Here is a 22,718-nt window from a genome sequence, read left to right on the forward strand (position 1 = left end):
CCCTGGATAGCCTCAGTCATGCTTGCTGGTTTTCTACCCTGGACTTGGCTAGTGGTTATTGGCAGGTTGAGGTGGATCCGAAAGACCGCCATAAGACTGCTTTTACCACACATCAAGGGCTCTTTGAGTTTAATGTATTAAGTTTTGGACTTTGCAATGCACCCAGTACTTTTCAGCGGCTGATGGATTTAATCCTTGCTGACCTGCAGTGGACTACTTGTTTAGTTTACTTGGATGATATAATTGTGTTTGCATCTGACACGTCTTGATGGTGTTCTTGGGAAGTTACGGCAGGCCAACCTTAAAGTTAAACCTTCCAAGTGTAATCTGTTTTCTACACAGGTCCATTATCTTGGTCATGTAATCTCCGCTGAGGGGGTGATGCCAGATCCAGCCAAAGTAGAGGCAGTCCGAGAGTGGCCTGTGCCTGCTAACCAAACTGAGGTCCAGAGCTTTATAGGGTTGGCCTCATATTATAGGCGTTTTGTAAGAGGCTTTGCAGACATTGCTTGCCCCCTGCATCAGTTGGCAGAGAAAGGGAGGCGCTTTTGTTGGAGTGAAGATTGTCAAGTTGCTTTTGATCGGCTGAAGACTAGCCTGATTACCGCCCCTGTGCTAGCTCATCCTGATCCCAGTAAACCATTTATCTTGGATACTGATGCAAGTGATGTAGGGATTGGAGCAGTGTTGTCGCAGGAGGAGGGGGGACAGGAGAGAGTTGTTGTGTATGCTAGCAGAGCCCTCACAAAGCAAGAACGCAAATATGCTACCACCAAGAAGGAGCTATTGAGTATGGTTGACAGGACCGAGCAAAAACGTGAACCCAATTGCACGACTCCAGACAAAGGTTCTGAATGAAAACAGTCTTTATTGGGCAAAAGTAACAACTCAAATACTCTCTCACAAGGAGGACAATAACAAAACCAAAATCACTCAACTAGGAGGAATTCTCACTCTACTAGGAGGAAATATAATGCAAAGTAACAACTAAAAGTCTATACAAAAGTATCAACAGAAATACTCACTGTGGCGTGGTCAAGAAAACAAAGGAAATAACAAGACAAAGTATCAACAAAAAAACTGCGGCAATAAGGCAAAATGGAAAGACAAACTGTGGCAAACAAGACTAGAATGGCGTGGTTTACTTGGCAGACGGCACAAGACAAACTGGCACAGGACAAGGGAAAACGCTGACTATATATACACACACACAAGGTAATGGGGAACAGGTGGAAACAATCAGGGCGGGGAAAGACAATCAACTGGGAAACACAACAGGAAGGGCAAGTTACCTGACACAGAAGGGAAGTGGGATTTCAAAATAAAACAGGAAATCACGAGACAAGACATGACAACACTTAACATTTTTTCCTTTTCATGACAGTACCCCCCCCTTTAGGGACGGCTCCTGACGGACCAGGCAATTCAGGGTGACGTTCATAAAAGTCTTTGATGAGATCTGGACACACAATGAAGCTGGCAGGAACCCAAGACCGTTCCTCAGGGCCGTAGCCCTCCCAGTCGACCAGGAACTGCCTGCCCCGGCCCCTGTTGCGCACAGCAAGTAGGGACTTGACGGAGTAGACCGGGCCTCCGTCCACCATCTGGGGGGGTGGAGGGGGTTTAGTGGCAGGGACCATGGGACTCTCCTTGACGGGCTTCACCCGACTGACGTGGAATGTGGGATGGACTCTCAGGGACTGGGGCAGCCGTAAACGGATCGACGATGAGTTGATGACCTTGGTAACAGGAAACGGACCCACGAAGCGTGGAGCCAACTTCCTGGAGGAAACATGGAGAGGTAAGTCTTTGGTGGATAACCATACCTTTTGTCCAGGCTGGTAATCCGGAGCGGGACGGCGCCTCCTATCTGCAGCTCTTTTCATGTGAGCCGCGCTGCGAAGGAGGATCTTGCGGGCGGCCGCCCAGACGCGCCAACACCGACGAACCATGGCATGGGCTGAAGGAACCGTGACTTCCTTTTCCGTCTCCGAGAACACTGGAGGCTGATACCCAAAAACACACTGGAATGGAGTCAGGCCCGTAGCTGAAGTGGGAAGGGAGTTGCGGGCATATTCCACCCACACCAGATGCTTGCTCCAGGAGGATGGGTTCTGTGACACCAGGCACCGGAGGCATGTCTCTAACTCCTGGTTGAGACGTTCCGTCTGGCCATTGGACTCTGGGTGGTATCCTGAAGTGAGGCTGACAGTAGGTCCGATAAGCTTGCAAAACTCCTTCCAGAACCTAGAGACAAACTGGGGCCCTCTGTCTGAAACAATATCTTTAGGAAATCCATGAATGCGGAATACATGGTTCATCATAACCTCTGCCGTTTCTTTGGCAGAGGGAAGCTTAGGCAAGGCTATGAAATGTGCCATTTTAGAGAATCTGTCCACCACGGTGAGGACCGTGGTGTTACCTTCTGAAGGCGGGAGGCCTGTGACAAAGTCCATCGAGATGTCAGCCCAGGGGCGGGAGGGAATGGGGAGTGGCTGCAAGAGCCCCATTTTGGCTCTGGATGAGGTTTTGTTGCGGGCACAGACTGTGCAAGCCTCCACGTACTCCCGTACTTCCTTCTCCATGGAGGGCCACCAGAACCTCTGGGAGATGACGTACATGGTCCTCTTGATGCCAGGATGACAAGTGAGCAGCGAGGTGTGAGCCCAATGAATCACCTGTGGACGCATATTGACAGGGACAAACAAACGATTTTCTGGACAACCACTAGGTGTGGGGCTCGCACCGTTCGCTTGCTTCACCTCAGATTCTATTTGCCATGACACCGCTCCTACCACACGGTTCAGTGGTAGGATGGATTCCGGTTCCTTGGCATTAGGCTCAGGGTCGAACAGGCGTGACAAGGCGTCTGGCTTAGTATTCTGGGACCCCGGCCTGTAAGACAACACAAAATTAAAACGATTAAAGAACAGTGTCCATCTGGCCTGACGTGAGTTCAGTCTCTTGGCTTTTCTGATGTACTCAAGGTTTTTGTGGTCAGTCCACACAATGAAGGGATGCTGCGCGCCTTCCAGCCAGTGTCTCCACTCCTCCAGTGCAACTTTGACAGCCAGCAGCTCACGGTTTCCCACATCATAGTTGCGCTCCGCTGGCGACAACTTCCTGGAAAGGAAAGCACATGGGTGTAGTTTGTTGTCCTTCTCGGACCTTTGGGACAAAACCGCGCCCACTCCGTTATTGGAGGCATCCACCTCCACCACAAACTGCCGGCTCGGATCAGGAACCGTCAGAATGGGAGCAGAGGTGAATCGGGCTTTGAGCTGCTGGAATGCTTCCTCAGCCTGAGGAGACCACTGGAACGGGATCTGTGAGGAGGTCAGAGCATGGAGAGGAGCAGCAATGGCGCTGAAATTCCTGATGAATCTCCTGTAGAAGTTAGCAAAACCCAGGAATTGCTGTACCTTTTTGCGGCTGTCAGGCGTGGGCCACTGGGCTACAGCGCTCACTTTCTCTGGATCCATCTGAACCTTACCTGGGGCTATGATAAAACCCAGGAAAGAAACTGTGTCAGCATGAAACTCACTTTTTTCAGCTTTCACATATAAGTGATTCTCCAGCAGCCGCTGGAGCACTTGGCGAACATGGCCCACATGAGAGTCCATATCTGGGGAGAAGATCAGAATGTCATCCAGATATACATAAACAAAGTGGTTAAGGAAGTCTCTGAGAACATCATTGATCATGGCCTGAAAAACTGCAGGTGCATTAGTCAAACCAAAAGGCATGACCAGGTACTCATAGTGTCCCCTGGGTGTGTTGAATCCAGTTTTCCACTCATCTCCCTCACGGATGCGGACCAGGTGGTAAGCGTTCCTAAGATCAAGCTTAGTAAACACCTTTGCCTGTTGAAGCTGGTCAAAAGCAGAAGACATGAGTGGCAGAGGGTAACGATTCTTAACAGTTATTTCATTAAGGGGGCTATAGTCTATGCATGGTCTGAGAGTTCCATCTTTCTTGCCCACAAAAAAGAAACCTGCCCCCGCAGGGGATGAGGAAGGTCGAATAAGACCTGCTTTTAGAGATGTCTCTATGTATTCTGTCATGGCTTGACGTTCAGAGCCTGATAGAGAGTATAACCTGCCTTTAGGGATGGAAGACCCAGGAATCAAGTCTATGGGGCAGTCATAGGGTCTGTGCGGAGGAAGAGAAGTTGCTTTAGCCTTACTGAACACATTTCCCAGGTCATGATAACAGCTAGGCACAGAAGACAGATCAGGGGGTTCACAGTCTGTGGTAAGAGAGGCAGGATTATCATTAGCAACAGGGTTCATTTTCAAACATTTATTTTGACAATATTCAGTCCAGTTAATCACTCTCCCCGTGGTCCAATTGATGTGGGGATTGTGTTCCCGCAACCAGGGAAATCCCAGAATGAGGGAGTGCTGGGAGGAGTGAAACAGGTAAAAGTTCATGATTTCATGGTGATCCCCCACTATTATCTCCCCAGGTTCAGTCTGATGTGTAACTTTGAAAATCTGGCTCCCATCAAGAGCATTAGCCTTTAAAGGTTGGGATAGCATATCAGTCTTTAAGTTCAGTTTTTGTGCTAATCCCCAATCCATGAGGCTTTCATCAGCCCCAGAGTCAATGAGAACCTTGATGGGGACAGTGGTGTCATGGTGCTTTACCTGAATTTCTGTTAAGGTTCTGGGAGGGGGGTCGGAGGAAGAGAAACTGCTCACCAGTACCCTCCCGTTTACTGGCGCCTGCCCTTTTACTGGACACGCTGCGACGAGATGACCAGTCTGGCCACAGTAGAAGCATCTGCCTTCCTGTAGTCGGCGACGTCGCTCCTCTGTGCATAGTGTGGCTCGACCCAGCTGCATAGGTTCCTCCTTCTCCACAGGAGGGTTGCGGTGCTGTGGATTTAGTGAAACCGGACGGCCGGAGAAGACCCGCTCTCCGGGTCGGGAGACGACAGTGCGGCTCCGCTGACGATCCGAGTTAAATCCGGTTTGGTTGTGGAGCCGTTTGCGCTCCTGCAAACGGTGCGCAGTCCTGATGGCTAAGTTTATTAGCGAGTCTAGGTCAGGTGGCAAGTCTATGGGGACCAGTAGGTCCTGAATCTGAGCAGACAGTCCCTTGAGAAAAACATCATATAATGCAGTAGAATTCCATCCACTGTCTGTGGCCAGAGTGCGAAAACGAATGGCGTAATCAATAACAGAGTCCCCACCTTGTTCAATATAGCTGAGCTCTCGTGCCTTTTCCCGGTCAGCTCCGAGTGGTTCGAATACCCTCTTCAGAGCCCGGGTGAAGTCGTCGACTGATCCGCAGATAGCAGTATCCTGGGACCACTCAGCCGTAGCCCACGCCTTCGCCCTCCCGGTGAGAAGGGATAGCATATACGCCACTTTGGACCGTTCTGTGGGAAAGTCTGATGGCGAATGTTCATATTGCAACTGACAATCCACAATAAACGAGCGGCATTCCCCAGACTCACCAGAAAACTCAGGCGAGGCGAGGCGGCGAGCTACAGCATGCGGCGCGGGGACTGGTGAAGCGGCCACTACCGCCGGAGGGTGGGGTTCGCTGGGTGCCGGAGGTTCTGCCTTCAAGCACGAAACCACTTGCTGAACTTGATCGCCCAGGAGGTTAAATTGACTAGCTATGGTAGCTTTGAGGTTTTCCTGCGCCGTCACCAGCTCCTTTACACACTGGTGCAGTCCGGCCAGGCTCTCTTCCTGTTGATTCAAACGGACGCCCTGGGACCGCATGGCAGTCATTACTTGGTCTGAGTCGGCTGGGTTCATGCTGGCCAGTTTGTACTGACAGGACCGAGCAAAAACGTGAACCCAATTGCACGACTCCAGACAAAGGTTCTGAATGAAAACAGTCTTTATTGGGCAAAAGTAACAACTCAAATACTCTCTCACAAGGAGGACAATAACAAAACCAAAATCACTCAACTAGGAGGAATTCTCACTCTACTAGGAGGAAATATAATGCAAAGTAACAACTAAAGAAGAAGATCCCCTTCTTCACTGCAGTGAAGAAGGGGATATGGATGAATTATCTCAGGCTCAGATGGCCGATAGCGAGTTGTCGCGCCTAATTGATTGTAAGAAACGTGCCGATAACAGTGTGATGCCAGCAGATCCTGACTTGCAGAAATATGCCTCTGTCTGGAACCAGCTTCAGGTACAAGGGACTAGGCTAGTCAGGATCCCCCCTGCTCATTCTGCATTGCAGAATGAGCACCTGTACCTGCAATGCAGGTACAGGTGTTGCCTCAATCAATGGTTCCCCAAGTTTTAGAACAGCTGCACAGTGTCTCCACCGGAGGTCATTTAGGGGTACAGAAACTGCAGGGAAAGGTTAAAGACCGTTTCTATTGGCCGGGGTGGTTTACAGATGTTAAAGCATGGGTCAAAGAATGTGTAGACTGTGGGTCCCACAAAGCTCAGGGGAGGCAGCCATGTGCACCTTTGCAGTCTTCAGTTGCATCTAGGCCCTTTGAAAGGGTGGCACTGGACATTCTGGGCCCCCTGCCGGAGACCCCTGGGAAGAACAAGTACATTCTGGTTGTTGGTGACTACTTTTCCAAGTGGACAGAGGCTTTTCCATTGCCTAATCAGGAAGCACACACTATTGCTAAAATTCTGACTGAGGAGTGGGTGTGTCGGTTTGGGGCACCACGCAGTATCCACTCGGACCAAGGTCGTAATTTTGAGTCCACTTTGTTTAAAGAATTGTGTAGGCTTTTGCATATTCATAAATCTCGAACATCTCCTTATCACCCACAGTCAGACGGATTGATAGAGCGCTTCAATCGTACCCTCTTGTCCATGCTGTCCCTCTTTGTGGAGGATAATCAGTTGAACTGGGATAAACTTTTACCTTATGTCATGTTAGCCTATCGTAGCAGTGTCCATGCTAGTACCTCTTTCACCCCATATAGGGTGTTGTTTGGACAAGAAATTGTCTTGCCTGTAGATGTCATGTTAAAAGTTGGCAACCAGGAGTCATTTACCTCAGTGGATGAGTATGTGTCTAGGTTGAGGGACACACTATCTACTGTGGTAGAGGCAGTCAAAAGACATCAAGCCAGGGCCTCAGAACAACAGTATTTTCTCATCAAGCCAGGGCCTCAGAACAACAGTATTTTAGTCTAGTTTTAGTCAATAGTCTTTTTTTAGTCTTTGACCTGCATCATGTTGGCTTTTTTTTAATTTAACAATATGCTAAATTATTGTTATTATTTTAAAAATGCAAATTGCTTATCAAACAGACCTAACAATTCAGCTACCAATGAATGAGCAGTAGCATGTGATAACATAGATTGAAAAATAATCCTAAGTGATACCTCTTCTCTGAATAGACAAGCTAAGCCAGTGTGCTGCTGTTTGATTATGCGGGACAGGGTCTCAATTTGCGGGACGCGTGAAATGGGCCTCAAACGCTGTACGTGCACGCGCTACGCGGGACAGGTGGTCACCCTAGATGTATAAGGGCCAGGTGGTGATGTGTGCAGATGTGCATTTGTGTAATGTCAAGAAATGTGGAAGTTGTGTGTCTGCATCGCTTCTACGCTGGTGTCCCTGTGTTCGTTTTCTGTGGCCGGGCAAACTGCTCAGGTTTGCCACCCAGCACCCGGGTTTCCTCTGAGGGTCGCTCCACTTCCAGCTTTGGATGCTCGATGGACCCGCCACTCATGATGCCACTAGGCGGCGTCCCCCGGTGTTGAGGCAAAGCGTGGAATGGAGCCGCCGGTCCACCAGAGGAAAGCGCGTCAGTGTGACGGTGTGTGGCGCTGATGTGTGAAAACTAGTCGCTCAAATCCACGTGCACGCACCTGACTGCACAAACACTTCGCTGGTGGGCTGTCCTCTCACGGTGGGCCGTGTGCTCCCACAACATGGTGGCATCTGAGGCAGAAATAAACCCTGCAGTTGGCAAATCTGTTTTTATTTCAGGTCGACGATGGTTCGTTTAAAAGTTTGTCAGGAGTTTCTAGAGGCATCTGTCGCCCAGACCTTGACTTTACGCAAACGAGGAGACGCCACACGACTCACCATCTCTCGCAACGTCACGGGTTTATAAAAATTATGATGTGAAACACGCAGATTCTGCGACACCCCTGGAACCCACTTTGGGAATCACTGTCCTACAAAACAGCAAAGAGGAAATTGAAATAAATCCATTTTTCCAAATCCTTTCCACCCAAAAGTAATAAAAATAAAACTTTTTTTTTTTTTTTTTTTTTTTTGTAATTTCCTCTTAAAAGAATCTGGCTCAAGCTTTGTACTCTTGCATGGAAAATCCCATCGAACAAACAGTTATTGTTTCTAAAAAATGACTCTGTGACATTTAACCCGAGTGCATTTCATATGAGCCACTTTTTACTTCACCTTAACACGAGGCTATCAGTTATACTTTTAATTTTACACAGGAACAATAACTTGGTCTTGTTTTTTTTTTTGTTTTTAATTGGGTTTTTGTTTGTTGTTTTGGCCTTGGCTCACTCTGAAGTTGTTTATTCTCCAGATTTACACCAGTAAACCCAGTTCCTTTTTCCATTACTGCTACCGCCACGACCGTCGTAACAATACCATAATCAAAGCCTCCGTACATTTCAGAGTAATTTTTTTCAGTGACTTAACAATCCCCAAAATAATCATCAAAATTCTAATTGTATGATTATTTTATTAGTTTGGAGATATATACGCACATCACATCCTTAAGGTGCTGGGCTCAGTGGAACGTATCAAAAAGATGAAAAAAAGCCCGCACACTCACATATTGCTCCAAAAAAGTGTTTTTTCTTAGACGTTTCGAGTGTGTCCGCTCTTCATCAGGTCATTTTTTTACTAATGTGTTTCACCCCTGTATATATAAACGCCACCTGGTGACATCATCAAACTTGGGATCATTCACAAAAAGAGTTTTGCAATAGTATATATCAATATATAACATCAAAAAGACATGAACCATAAACCATAGATTACAAAACAATCTGTCAATTTAGGTAAAGGACTGATCATCCAGGCTAGAGAAAATGATTAATAGGAAAGTCCTCAGTCATACCTTTGGAAGACATTGTGCCCAAAGTGAATATCCAAAAGGATTCTCCTTGTAACAACAGTCTATTTATGTCCCCTCCTCGTCTCGGACATTTGACATGTTCAATTCCTAGGTATGTGAGGGATGCCACGCTATGTTTCGCCTGCAGAAAATGCATAGCTACTGGACTCTTATGGTCCTGATTTCATATGCTGCATCTATGCTCGGCGATGCGTGTTTTTAATGCTCGATTTGTTTTACCCACATATCCTAAACCACATGGACATTTAAGTAAATATATTACGTTAGTGGTAGTGCACGTAATAATACTTCTAATGTCGAACCGCTTCCCCGTGAGGGGATGCGTAAAAGTGTGGCTCTTAGTGGTGAAATTACATTGTGCACAGCTAGCGCATCTGTAATTCCCACCTGGAACACGTGTGAAAACAGTGTCCTGTCTTTGAGGGACAAGATTTGATTTTACAACAATTTGTCTAATAGTGGAGGGGACGTTTGTATACAACTCTGGGCGTGTCTTTGAATGTTGTAGAAAGTTTTGGATCACTGCTCAAGAGGTACCAATGTTTTTTTTATGACTTGTTTGAACTCCCTTCCCAAATTAGAGTATTGTATATATTGATATATACTATTGCAAAACTCTTTTTGTGAATGATCCCAAGTTTGATGACATCACCAGGGGGCGTTTATATATACAGGGGTGAAACACATTAGTAAAAAAATGACCTGATGAAGAGCGGACACGCTCGAAACGTTGTCTAAGTAAAACACTTTTTTGGAGCAATATGTCAGTGTGCGGGCTTTTTTTCATCTTTATGATTATTTTATTAAACACTTATTTCACTTGTTGCATAAAAACGCCACCTGTAAAACTGCAGCAGGAGGCAGTGGGGCTCAGAGAAAACAACTTGAGCTGCTGCTGATCTGAGCAGAGGGAGCTCACTCCTCTCTCTGATACGATGCATGCAGCTGTATTTTGATATCTATAGCTTAGACGTGAGATGCACATGCCTCTGAAGCAGTGGGATTTATAATCCCCCCCTCAGACAGACATTATCCACTGAATCATTTGGGGGAGGGAAAGAGGATAAAAATACCGATCAGCGGGACATATGAAGAAGCTATTAAGAACCTGAGGACGGGTGTTTCTGCTCAGCTACGGGACACGCGGAGGACAGCAGCTGATGCACTCTCAGAAAAATAAGGGTTCTTAAATGGTTCTTCAAAATGCTCCATCACCAGCTGGAGAACCTCTTTATTTAGGGGCTGGTCCTTCACACACTGTATGTGGTTCTTTAAAGTGCTAAAGGTTCTTCATGTTTATTGGAGTTATTTGGTGGCGGCAGCAGCTCACAATTCTTTTCCTTGTGGATTAATGTGCAGATTATTTCCTCAGTGAATGGATTAATGTCTCGCTCTATAAACCATCAGAAAACATTTTTAATAGCTCGTCTGGAACCCAGTGAAGGAACAAGGAACGTGGAGAACCGGCCAACAACATGTTCATGCTGGTTTTCAACCTGCTCACAATCATCTGATTTAAAAGACTCAGAGAAGCTTTTATTTTGAAAAAATACTAAATAACCATTTTTAGAAAAGGTTCTTTACTGAACCAGTTGAGTCCACAAAGAACTGGCTTAAAAATGTTTTTTTAAAGAACATATTTTTGTCCAAGTTCTTTAAAGAACTTGGACAAAAATATGAAAACCTGGAACACAACACAGAGACACATAGCAGCAACACAACACACACACACACACACACACACACACAAGCCCTGGCAGAGGGCCCCGGGCCATGTGATGCCATGTGATTTTTTTGATGGTTCTTTGAGGCACCTTTAGGGGTTCTTTAAAGACCCGTCTACAGAAATGCGTCTTCAAAGAACCTCTTGCTTAAAGATTCATTGCAGAACCAAAAATGGTTCTTCTATGGCTTTACTCCGAAGACTCATTCTTGGTTCCAGTTAGCACCTTTGTTTTTCGGTGTGTGCTCCAGCAGGTAAGTGAAAATCAATACTCTGCAGCCAATGTTGATTCATTAAGCTCAGAGCATTTAGTCCTGCTGGAACCATGTATGAATTATCAGCTCCTTCGCCAGCAGAACACAAACTGCACCCAGAACATTCCCACAGGAAATATTCACACCGGCTGCAGGGCATCTTTCTTTCTTTTTCTGTCATTTTGCAACACTTTCATTGGTACTTTTCTTGATCTTCATTTACAAAGGTTTGGGTAAATTTGTGGTTAATATTAGTGAAATAGAGTTAAAAAAAAAAAAAAATTAAATATACTGATAATGATAGAGTAATAATCAAAAATATCTAAAAGCAGTCTTTTCCCAAATCTCAGGACAAGCAGCGTCAGCTACTCAGTGATCAGTAGGAGAGGCCTAATAACACACATATTCAATAGACAGATCATGGATGAATACTAAGAAAATACATTAAAAAAAAAATCATTTAGGGCTTGTTGTGAGAGTTAACGGGCTGGAAGGAGAAGCACAAAACTCCAAGTTAACTGGTGTCTATGAAGGCTAATCAGCAGTCCATCAGGCACACGTAACATTTATTATTCCCCAGATGTCCTCATGTGTGAAGAATGGATATGGTGTTTAAAATATATCAGAGAGAAAGAAAGGCCAACCAAGGCCACTGGCTGCTGTGAGACAGAAAGAAGAAGAGAGAAAAGCAGAAGAATGCAGTACCGTCTTTTGGCCACTAGGGGGTGAGTGCTGCTAAACAGAGTAAAATACATGGTGATCAATGTGGCTGTAAAATGATAACTACATTTCTTTCCAAATATTTGCTACTCAGTTAAAAAAAAAAAAAAAAAAAAAAAAAAAATCAGTGAAACTGGAAACTTTTCATGAACATTTTCTCTGTTTCTGTTACCAATCCCTTGAGGTTTTTGTGCAATAAAATAATCTACAAAAACACTTTTATTATTATTATATTACAGATGGCTGAGCAACATACAAAATCAAACCAATCTAACTCAGTCCTGTTTGAAAGGTTCCAGATGAAGGAATAAAATGCCAATTTTGGGTACATTGGGCAATTTTTCAGCATTATTCTTTTGCTTGTTTCATATATATTGCTGGCTTGAGTTTATGGGGTATTCTAATAGAAAATAGTGAAAAATCAGAATTCACTACAGAGTCCCTGTGACTTAGTGGCTCAGGTTACTGTAACGTCCCTTTACTGCAAAATGAACGGAAACCTAAAGACCTGGGTGAATTTAAAGCCCTTATAAGGCAATTACAAGCAGAGTATTTGCATGTGTTCATGTTTTTCTGAAAGTTTGGGACTTGGCTGACTTGTTCTGTCACTCTGTTTTTAACTGGCATGTTTATTCTCATGTTTTGTTTGTGCTGTTGTGTTAAAAAAGAGATTTTAATTCTCAGTGTGTCTTCACCTGATTAAATGAAGGTTTAATAGTAACAATAATAATGATAATAATGATAATAATAAATAACCCTCCAGTTGCTCTTGTCTATCTGTACTGCCAACTGTTAAATAACAGCCAATATATTTAGTTTTATTTTACAGCCCATTCTCACTGCCAGGTCATTAAATACCGCCACGCCCCTTTGTGTCTGATACCAGCACAGCAGGCGCCCATGAGAAGCCAAACACACCCTTTGGTGTCAGGATGAAACATGGGGGACGATGACATGATGAGACCAAGTCCACCAAGTCAGGTGGCTGGGGTGGAGGGCAGCCATGTAAGCCACAGGACCTTCACACACCTGACCTGGAGTTTGGGGGGGGGGGGGGGGGGGGGGTCGTCACAGGGCACTGCGCTCAAGTTAAAACATTTTCAACTTGGGCATGGTGTGGAGTGTGATATGGAGGCATGGAAGGGTGCAAGGGAGTAATTCTGCCTAGAGCGCCAACATAGGCAGAGCCAGCACTGACAAGCCCCGCCTCCAGACACACTGCTTCCCGACACGGTGGGCCCGCCTCATGCTGCGCTGGGGGCCTCATGCTGCGCTGGGGGCCTCGTGCTGCGCTGGGGGCCTCGTGCTGCGCTGGTGGCCTCAGGGTCCCTGGTGCCAGCAGCTGGGCAGGTGCAGGTGAAGAGATGCCATGAAAGACAATTTGAATCCAGCGGAAGCAAGAGAGAAAAGTAATAATAAAAAAAAATCGTCGTATGCTGTTTAAGTAAAAATATAAAACTTTTAATGATTAATTGATGACCGTATTTATTATTTATTTCAGATGTTGTTTGTTCTTATTACTAAAGATTGTTACATTACACTGCATTTTGTTATGCACTGATTTTGTATCTGTTGTACGCTTGGCGGGCTGGAGCAAACACTGGGGGGCCTCATAACAAAATTTGCTTAGAGCCCCAGTTTGGCCAGGGGCCGCTCTGGTAACCAGTATCAGAGGTGAAAACCAAGCTGTGGCATCTGACGACCTGGGAATGAGAGTGTGTTATATTTTAATACTTCATTTTAAAAAGAAAATTGTAATTCCCCTGTAAGTTACCCCATATTTAATTATTCATCAGAGTGAAAGTGGAATATGAATTCTGACTTTATCCACTGAGGAAAGTGTGATTTTATTAATATTAGGTGGCTGGGATATTTTAGTAAAGTAAAAAGAACTGCCTTGTCTTTACTCTCAATAAAAATATGTCAGCAGAGCCAAGAGGGCAGAGTGCAAAGACACACGTGTGGCTGACTGACAGGAGGCTTGTGCCATTTCTTTTCCTCTCTTTTTTTTTTCATCTTTTCGGGGGGGTCATGGGATGGCATTATAGCGGTGTGTGTGTGTGTGTGTGTGTGTGTGTGTTGGGGGGCTGCTGCTGTGTTTCACGCCTGTGTCTCACTGTCACTCTGCTGGCAGAAGTGAAAGCATCTGTGTTATTGTAAGTATGCGAGGTTGGCCAGTTTCTGCTTGCGCTGATGTTGTGACAAAGTGTCTCAACAAAAATAAAACTGACAGAACTTGATATATTTTTGACCAGCTTGATCAGGTAAAGGAAATGAAACCCTCACATTCTCATTTCCCCCCACAAGAATCATTCAAGTCTCATCTAATTTAACCCAGCAGATGAGCGGTGTGCCGGGTTAACATGTTGGAGCGTCAGTGACACCACAAACCTAAAAAGTCACGAGCTTCGTTTGGCCCAGAGGTCTTCAGCTTAATACAGATGTAGCTGACGTAATATGAAAGGTATTTTGGTGATTTTTATGGTTCTAAGGTTGAGCATGACCCAGCTATCGTTACTCAAACATGACTTACAAATGAGGCTTCATACATGTATTTTGGCCATAATGCACTCCTGTTATAAAACTTGCTCATGTGGGTAGGCATAGTAGATAGGGAGCATAGGGAGCATAGTAACTCAGCCCGACCCAAACCCGAAAAGCATTCTGTTTTTTTGTCCAAACTCGACCTGAACCCCAGATTTTGCTTGTCCTCCCTCACAATATTAAATTTACCGTCTGAAATACCCAACATAATCTCTAAATTTCTGTCCGAACCCATCGGGTCAGGGCCGGGCTCGGGTCAGGGATCCACCCTCTCGTCCATACACACCCATGTACACAATGTGCTGTATATGCATACATGTACATGCATGCCTATCTAAGAAAGGCATCTCCAGGGTTGTCCAGCTGCAGAAGAGTTATGGCCGCCTGACAGAATCACAATGCTCACCTGTTTTCCAGACAATATATAAATAACGTGTCACACTCTCTCCGAGCAGCCGGGGAACAATACAAGCTATTTTACAATAGAAAGGCTCATGCTTATGTATTTGCCATTTTGCTCTTTTACATTGTGCTCTTATCATTCATCTTTCATTTGCAAAGACAGTAACAAGTCTGAGTCTGACCAAAACATAAAGCAAACTCTGCATCACATGAGTCACCGTGAGTCATTTGACTGTTCAGAGGATTACATTTCATTCACATTAGCACCATTATTTCATGATGATGGTAATCAAAGTGCAGGCCTTGTCAGGTATGACGCATTGCCACATACCCACAAAGAGCTATAACCAGCCTGGACGGGGCGTCAGGTATGTTTGACTGTGACCTCCACCACCTGAGTGCTGACAGCCGCCCCAGGTCAGAACAATGGGTAACAATAGCAGTTGTCTGGATGGCGGAGGCGGGTGGGGAGAGCCGAGTCTCTATATGGCAGGAATGCCTTGGATATCAGTCCACCCCCTATTGTCTAATCTTAGCTCAGGTAGCCGAGGTGGCCAACTGTGCTGCTATAAAACCCCAGAGGGTGACTTTTTAGTGTCCTCTCAGGCATTTCTGAATAGAGACGTGCTGAGACGCTCCTCACCATGGTAAGACTGCTCTCCTTCTCCTTCACACCTCTCATGTACATCTTCACCTCTCATGTTTTACGTGACCGTCTTCTCCTGGCTCGCTGGTCTGAGGATGCTGAGGGAGGATCCACCTTGGCTTCAAAATCTGCCATCCCTACCGAAAAATAAAGGTGCCAACTGGAACCAAAAACTTGATGTCATAGTAGAACGTTTTCTGGTTCCGACCATGGTTCTTTAAAGAACCGTTTCTTTAAAACCTCAAAGAGACATAGAAAATATTTCTTTGAGGAACCAGCATTGGTTCTTCAAAGATAAGAGAAGACAAAAGGTATCTGGAAATAGCGGTTAATTTTCATTTGTTAGAGGAAATTTAAAGGTGCCAACTGGAAACCGAAAATAGTTCTTCATAGTGGTGCTATAGGAGAACCATTTCTGATTCCACTAAGGAGCTTTCAGACTGTGGTTCTTTAAGGAACCATTTAGTAAACAATTTCTTTGGATGGTTCTTCAGAATTCCCGAAGGTTCAGATAAGTTCTTTCATGTGGTGCTGAGATGAAAAAGAACTTTAACTCTAAACCTTTTCAAATGTTTCTTCAATCAGGGAATCATCCACTAAATAATCTGGTTCTTTAGGAGTTAATGGTTCACTGCAGAGATCCTTTTTAGCGCGGGGTGTGAATTGTGGCTAAAACGTTTCTTTACAATGAATTCAAGTGGCTCTGTTTTGTGTTTTCATGCGTCCGAAAAATCCACTGTAATTAGGATGTTACATCAGAGATAATGAGTAAACTTATTTGACAAGAATTAATTTAATCTAAGATTCGTCCTAACCAGAATTTTGCAAAACTAGTTTTAAAAGGAGGAAAACGTTAAAAAAAAATTCAACAGACCTCTGTTGCACAAATAAAAACTAATCTTGGTTCAGGAAATTCAAGTTTATTGACTTAAACTAAAATTAAATAGTCTCAAACCAAGATGGTGATGCTGACTTACCATCTATCTATCTATCTATCTATCTGTCTATCTATCTATCTATCTATCTATCTATTTATCTATCTATCTATCTATCATCTATCTATCCGCAGGGCATGAAGAGTCACTGAATCATTTGATGAAGATAAAAACGTGCAGATCATATGCTTCACATTCATTCACCAGATGTCTGAATTCTCACTGAACTCTCAATATGCATCTGTGTTTGTGATGATGAGTTCAGGCGCTGCAGCCCTGTAAAATCGCTTTGTGTGTGTTTTGGAAGAATCAACACTTTATGCTGATTTTTCCTTTAATTTGTCACCCGTCTGTATATGTCACAGCCCCACCAATCAACATATCATCATTTACCTACAGCTCTTAAATTTAAAAGTAAAAATCTCCCTTCAGGCACCTAAGAAGGCTAAGAAGAAGACAGCCGAGGCGAGCTCCAATGTGTTCAGCATGTTTGAGCAGGCGCAGATCCAGGAGTTCAAGGAGGTGGGTCGGCCCGTCAGCTCAGTCTGTGGCATTCATTTATCATCAGACTGTGTTGCAATTTCTGGTCAGATCAGTTTCTTCTTCAGTGTGTTACCCTCGCTTTAGGACCCCCTCACTTTCTTAATCTTTCACTCACAGTGTGATGTGATGGTTTTTCCTTCAGCTCTGCACAAACCAATGAGGCAGATGGTTAAAACATTCAAAAATTAAACAGAGTGTGTGTGTGTGTGTGTGTGTGTGTGTGTGTGTGTGGCTGATTTAGGGAGCATTTCTGTCACTGGAGTTACTCACCTTGTTGTGATAGGCCACATCCACCACCACACTCCCTTTTGACCAGTCAGTATGAAAGGATAATCAGCTCTTCCTTGCTGTGTGACCGGGCTTTCCACCAGGTTTTGCCATCCTGTGTGAATCCATGTGGAAGTTGTGCACCTTTTTGTGAAAAGCTAAGCTCACCACCATGGCCGCTTATGACCAATCAGCATTAAAAGTTAATCAGGTCTTTAATGACCCATGACAAACCTTTCCACAAAATTTTGCGCGAATCCATTTGTAACTTTTTAAGACATCATGCTAACAAACAAACATAACCCCCGTGCAACTCTATTAGCAGAGGTAATAATGTTTGCTTTAATGGTACGCAAGGGTGCAGTTTATAAAGTTTATACAGATATAAAGAAAAACAGACAGCTTCATGACAAGAAATGGCTAAAACAATTTCTCTGTTTCCCCCAGGCTTTCACAATCATGGACCAGAACAGAGACGGCTTCATCGACAAGGGTGACCTGAGAGACACGTACGCTGCTCTGGGTGAGCTGACGCTATTGTCTGTTTGTTTGACAGCAAATCACATAAAGGTAAAGATAGGAACCGTGAGAGAGCAGCACCCCCTGTCCTCAAGAGTCTGGAGGTTTCCGTGCCAGTCAAACACCGCAGCAGCGTACAGTTTGCATGTATTACTTAATAATTCCCGCCGACAGTAGCGGTTTTAGGCACAGGCGAAGCGGGCAGCCGCCCGGGGCGGCATATATTCATGTCACGTGGGGGGCGGCATTAGAGCAAAAAAAAAAAAAAAAAATCATCCTCGCTGCAAAGCAGTTTTCTATTACCGTATTCATCTGAATATAAGACAATATTTTTTTCCATTGAAAATGCCCTGAAAAAACGCCCTCGTCTAATATTGGGGTCTAAGCAAATACACATGTATTGTGCTTGCATATAAACCAGTAGGTAGGCTCGCCTGATGCCGCAATTACCGGCGAATGGCCGCATTGTGCAGTCAATAATCAACCATGTTGTCTGTGTCATTGTCCGTTGTGCTGCTGCAGCCGCGTATGAACAAAAGTTGATTTATAATGAGCGGATGGCAGTATGTGTGCGCTGCTCACCTGTCAGATCCGGCAGACCTGACCGGGTCGGCGCGGCACCTGTAGGCATCAAGCCGGTGCCGCGACCGGCCCGCCTGATGCTGACCGGTGGCTTTTTTTTATGCAAACAAGATTTTGTCCGTATAAAAAGTATTTTTCCAAAAAAGGTATTTGTGCAGGTGTTGGCGCCCCTGCTCTGGGAGGGGCGCGTCTAGCCGCCAGAGGGGCACCGGTAGCGGCCGTTATTGCTTGGAAGTTCGCGCGCGCACGCGCAGGGCTAGAACGGTAGGGCGCAAGGCAGTAATTTCGCCCAGGGCGGCAACATGGGCAGAACCGCCACTGCCCGCCGATTCCCATTTTAACTTCCCATGGAAAGTTTCCAGGAGTTTTCCTTCCCATTGCAGCCCTGGTGACGGCTCTGCCCGGTCTTGTGTGTGTTCAGGTCGCCTCAATGTTGGGAACGATGAGCTGGACGAGATGATGAAGGAGGCCCCTGGCCCCATCAACTTCACCATCTTCCTGGCGATGTTCGGAGAGAAGCTGAAAGGTTGGTGGGACGTCTGGGAGAAACGAGGGCTCACACTGGGGCTGCGTTCACCAAGGAGCTCTCTTTAACACTTATAGTACTTGTTTTTTTGGTATGAAGACTGTCTCACTGAAAAGTCCCTCGTCACTTAGGAACTGACCCCGAGGAGACCATCCTCAATGCGTTCAAGATCTTTGATCCTGAGGGAACAGGAGTCATAAGAGGAGAGGAGTAAGCATATTCATTTCTTTACACAACATGATATACAGCATTAACCATCTGTTGTTTGCTAATTTACATGTTAAATGTATAGTTTGTTATGGCCAGTCCCTCCAGTTTTGAGAATGTAATCTAATGTCCAGATGTAAGAATTAAAGATGTCACAGGTAGAGTGCGGATCAGGCCGCGTATTTTTGTCTGAAACCGACCCGAGACAGGAGCACAGTAACTGAGCCCGACCCAAACCCGACAGACATCCTGACCTCCATCACTAGGTCACCTGTTTTTCTTAGGCCGCAATAACATCTTCTTCTGGAACTGATGGGGGTAGTATATAGACAATTTAGTCTTGTTTAAGTGGCTGAAGAAGAGACGGGCACATGAAAGACAGCAGCTCGGCCTCAAGAGACACAGCAAAAGTCGAGTGGGGGAGGATTTTGGGTTCGAGGCAGATGCTCAGGGGAAGATAATACATTCACAAAACAAAATATGCAAACAGTGACATCCAAGTTTCCTGTTTAACAGTTGTTTCTTTTTCTTATTATGTATAAGCCTGTTTATTATTTCCATATATTACTCATGTCTCTGCTGGACACTGCAAGTGAAATTCTGTGCAATCTAAAAATCTGTTATTTAAGCACAGCTGACTCACTGTTTACTTTAAATAGCTGAGGGCTTAAAAACCTGAACGTTCAAAAGATTTTTAATAAAGGAGTGTATGTTGAAGTAGATGGGATTTTTTTGTTTGTTTGTTTTGTTTACCATGGTTTCAAAACAGGTATTGAGAATCAACGAAATTCACTGGTCTTGGTATCAGCTACTGATTTTCTGGTATTGCGACAGCTCTACTGAGAACTGGCTCAATGAACATTCATTCATAATGCAGCAACACTGAACAAAATGAATTCTGTGCACCACTGATTAATAAAAAAGAAAAAAACTTTTACTCATGCCATCCATCAAGGGTGAAGAATAAGTAAGAAATTGTTCATTTTCTTTCTTCACAGCATCAAATACCATCTGATGTCTCAAGCAGACAAGTTCACTGAGGACGAGGTAACACACCTTCACTCAGGAATGTTTCTTTGAGATTCAAGCATGACGTCCCGAATCCCCATCACTTCCACTCGTTTCACTTAAAATTGCTGAAGCCAACCCCCACCAACCCCCCACTCATAATGTGCAAGAAACAAGGTACAAAATACTTTACATTTCAATACAGGTGGCTGGAATTCACCTCAGTGCCACCAGGGCCATCCCTAGACATTTGGGGGCCAAGAAGGGCAAAGAAGTCATTTGGGGCCCCCTGCCTTTATTTCATTTGCCTTTATTCCACTTTAGTTCTTTAGTTCTTATTTTTTGCCGATTTATTATTATTATTATTATTATTATTATTATTATTATTATTATTATTATTAATTGTGAATACTGTTTTGTGGGGGGAAAAAATCAAGTGAATCTCCTCAGGTTTCAGAGTTAATTCTTGTGAAAGGCATTTAAACTCAAGAAGTTTGACGATGATCCAGTATCACCAATCTGACACTGAAATACTGAATGTCATTTTAATAATTATATAGTTTTCATTTTCTTTTTCTTTTTCGCCAACTTTCTGGTATTTGTTTTTGCTGTTTTTCTTTGACGTTTTTGTGGTGATATGCTATAGCAACCTTTTCATTAATATGTTCGATTTTCACCACTGATGGTGATCTCAATGTCCGGTGAAAACTGAGCAGCTGAGCATTCGTATATATGCAAGACATATATATATCTATACAGAAGAAGGCATCATTTCAAAAGTGAAGGGGATGTTTTTGTGTTTTTTGTTTTTTTTATTGTGTACATATACAACTCATTGAAACTGGAGCAAATTCACCTGACTTCAAAAACATTACAGACTGAAAATTAGATTGCAAGAAAAAAATTAGCACATTAACAAAAAAATTGAGAATAAAGAAATGTACTGATGAAAAATTAACAAAAAAGTCCAAAAAACAACACGACTCTAAACTGAATGACCATAACATTTTCAAAAATTACCATAAAATCAATTTATGATTATTATATTTCCATATTTAAACTTAAATTTCAAGAAAATGATCTTTTTTCTTTTTTCTTTTCTTTTTTTTTTTTTTTTTTTTTTTACAAAATTTTGGGGAAATGTCATAGTATTTTTCTTGAAAATTTTCAAGAAAAACAAAATTTTCAAGAAAACAAAATTTTCAAACATAATCTTTATAATATTAAATAATACTTACAGACATGTTTTCTTTTTTTCTCCTAATTTTGCAACTTAATTTCCAGGAATGTTTTACTTTTTTGGTTTGTTTTTTTTCTGGTCATTTTCTTGTAATTTAAAAAAAAAAAAAAAAAAAAAACAGTTCTTTTCATTTTCAGGTCATTTTTGCTGGTTTTCTTGCCACCTTTGCCATGTTTTTTTTTTTTTTTTTTTTTTCTTTTCTTTAGAGCGAGCATGTACATTTGCTTGGGTTTCAAAGGGTTTAAGGCTTTTGAACAAAGCCTCAGAAAAAAATAAGATCCAGGATGGGTGAATTATTTCAGAACTGGACTCTAATTGTTTGTAGGTGAGATAAAGAGCGGAGGACAGAGGGGACAGGGTCCAGCATTAAAGGGACATTCGCCATGTCTGCTGTGCCCCTGCATGTGTTTGAAATTGCGCTCTCAACCTTATTCTGCCTAACCAAACTCGTTTTCTTGAGTTAGACATCTGTATGTATCAGTCTGATGTCCTGTGTTCCTGCTCCAGGTAAACCAAATGTTCACCAACTTCCCCCTGGATGTCGCTGGAAACCTCGATTACAAGAACCTATGTTATGTTATCACCCATGGAGAGGACAAGGAGCAGGAGTAAAGCGGCCAATCACAACCCTCGAATCACCTGACATCACCTCTTACATCACCAGAGACTGTCCAACCACATCACACCTTATTCCTCCACCTACTGCCTTCACAATAAAGTTTGATATAAAAAAAAAAAAAAAAAAAAAACTCTCTGTGTGCTGTCGGTGCGTTGCTGCTGCATCTGAATACCAGGATTAGCCTCATATTGAGACAGGATGACTATTTCCTCTCCGTTGTTCAGGCTGGAAATGCCTCCTTATGTTAGCTGATTTCTGTTGGCGGAGGGATTTGAATCCTGATAGCGAGTCACTAGTGAGTGATGTGTCCAGCCGCTGTGACGTGGTTTCCAGTCAAAACAGCATCTGCTTCAGCCAACTCAGCAAACTGAGCCACCTGTGAAAATGCCAGTCAGTGTCGACACTTTACGCCATGTACAAGTTGAGTTGGTGAAAGGGCTCGTAAAAAAAAAAAAAAAAAAAGCAAGAGCTCTGTAGTGCCAAAAAAACAATGGACAGCATTTGAGTGAATGGTTCCATGAAGTCGGGCTGATTGTGTGTCTAACACTGCCTGTACTTCTAATACCGCCTGTATCTTAAAGCATTTTCAGCTGCCCTATTCGCCAGTGATCACTACAAAACCTCTTGTTGTCGAGCAGTGCAGGGAGCACAGCCCCTTTTCTACAGATAGAATACAGTTAATACTTTCTATGGGATCTTATACAATAAAATATTGGTGCAAACCTGGTTTATTGGTCTTGAGAGATTAGTCAGTACCAAAAGCAGAACTGGAGCTTTTCTGACAAAATGATTTATAATCATGGTGCAAAAATGAGTACATCCCAAGGTCTAAGGAGTAAAACCTGATAAATTTCTAATTAACAGGAATTCACCAACAGATGAGTCTAATCAGTCAACACACAGGCAGCCACCAGATA

General features: G+C 43.9%; 1 protein-coding gene across 1 annotated transcript; it reads left to right on the forward strand.

Annotated features, from left to right (window-relative positions):
- The first annotated feature begins 16,754 nt into the window (after positions 1 to 16,754).
- On the forward strand, positions 16,755 to 21,809 carry LOC115371392 (myosin regulatory light chain 2B, cardiac muscle isoform-like). The gene is made up of 6 exons (XM_030068744.1): positions 16,755 to 16,812; positions 17,548 to 17,623; positions 18,623 to 18,727; positions 18,859 to 18,937; positions 19,933 to 19,981; positions 21,690 to 21,809. The coding sequence occupies exons 1-6, from the start codon at positions 16,777 to 16,779 to the stop codon at positions 21,792 to 21,794; spliced, it is 450 nt and encodes a 149-aa protein (XP_029924604.1). The 5' UTR covers positions 16,755 to 16,776; the 3' UTR covers positions 21,795 to 21,809.
- Positions 21,810 to 22,718: the final 909 nt, after the last annotated feature.

The sequence above is a fragment of the Myripristis murdjan genome, chromosome 14 (genome assembly GCF_902150065.1).
Source record: "Myripristis murdjan chromosome 14, fMyrMur1.1, whole genome shotgun sequence".
Classification (NCBI taxonomy): Eukaryota; Metazoa; Chordata; class Actinopteri; order Holocentriformes; family Holocentridae; genus Myripristis; species Myripristis murdjan.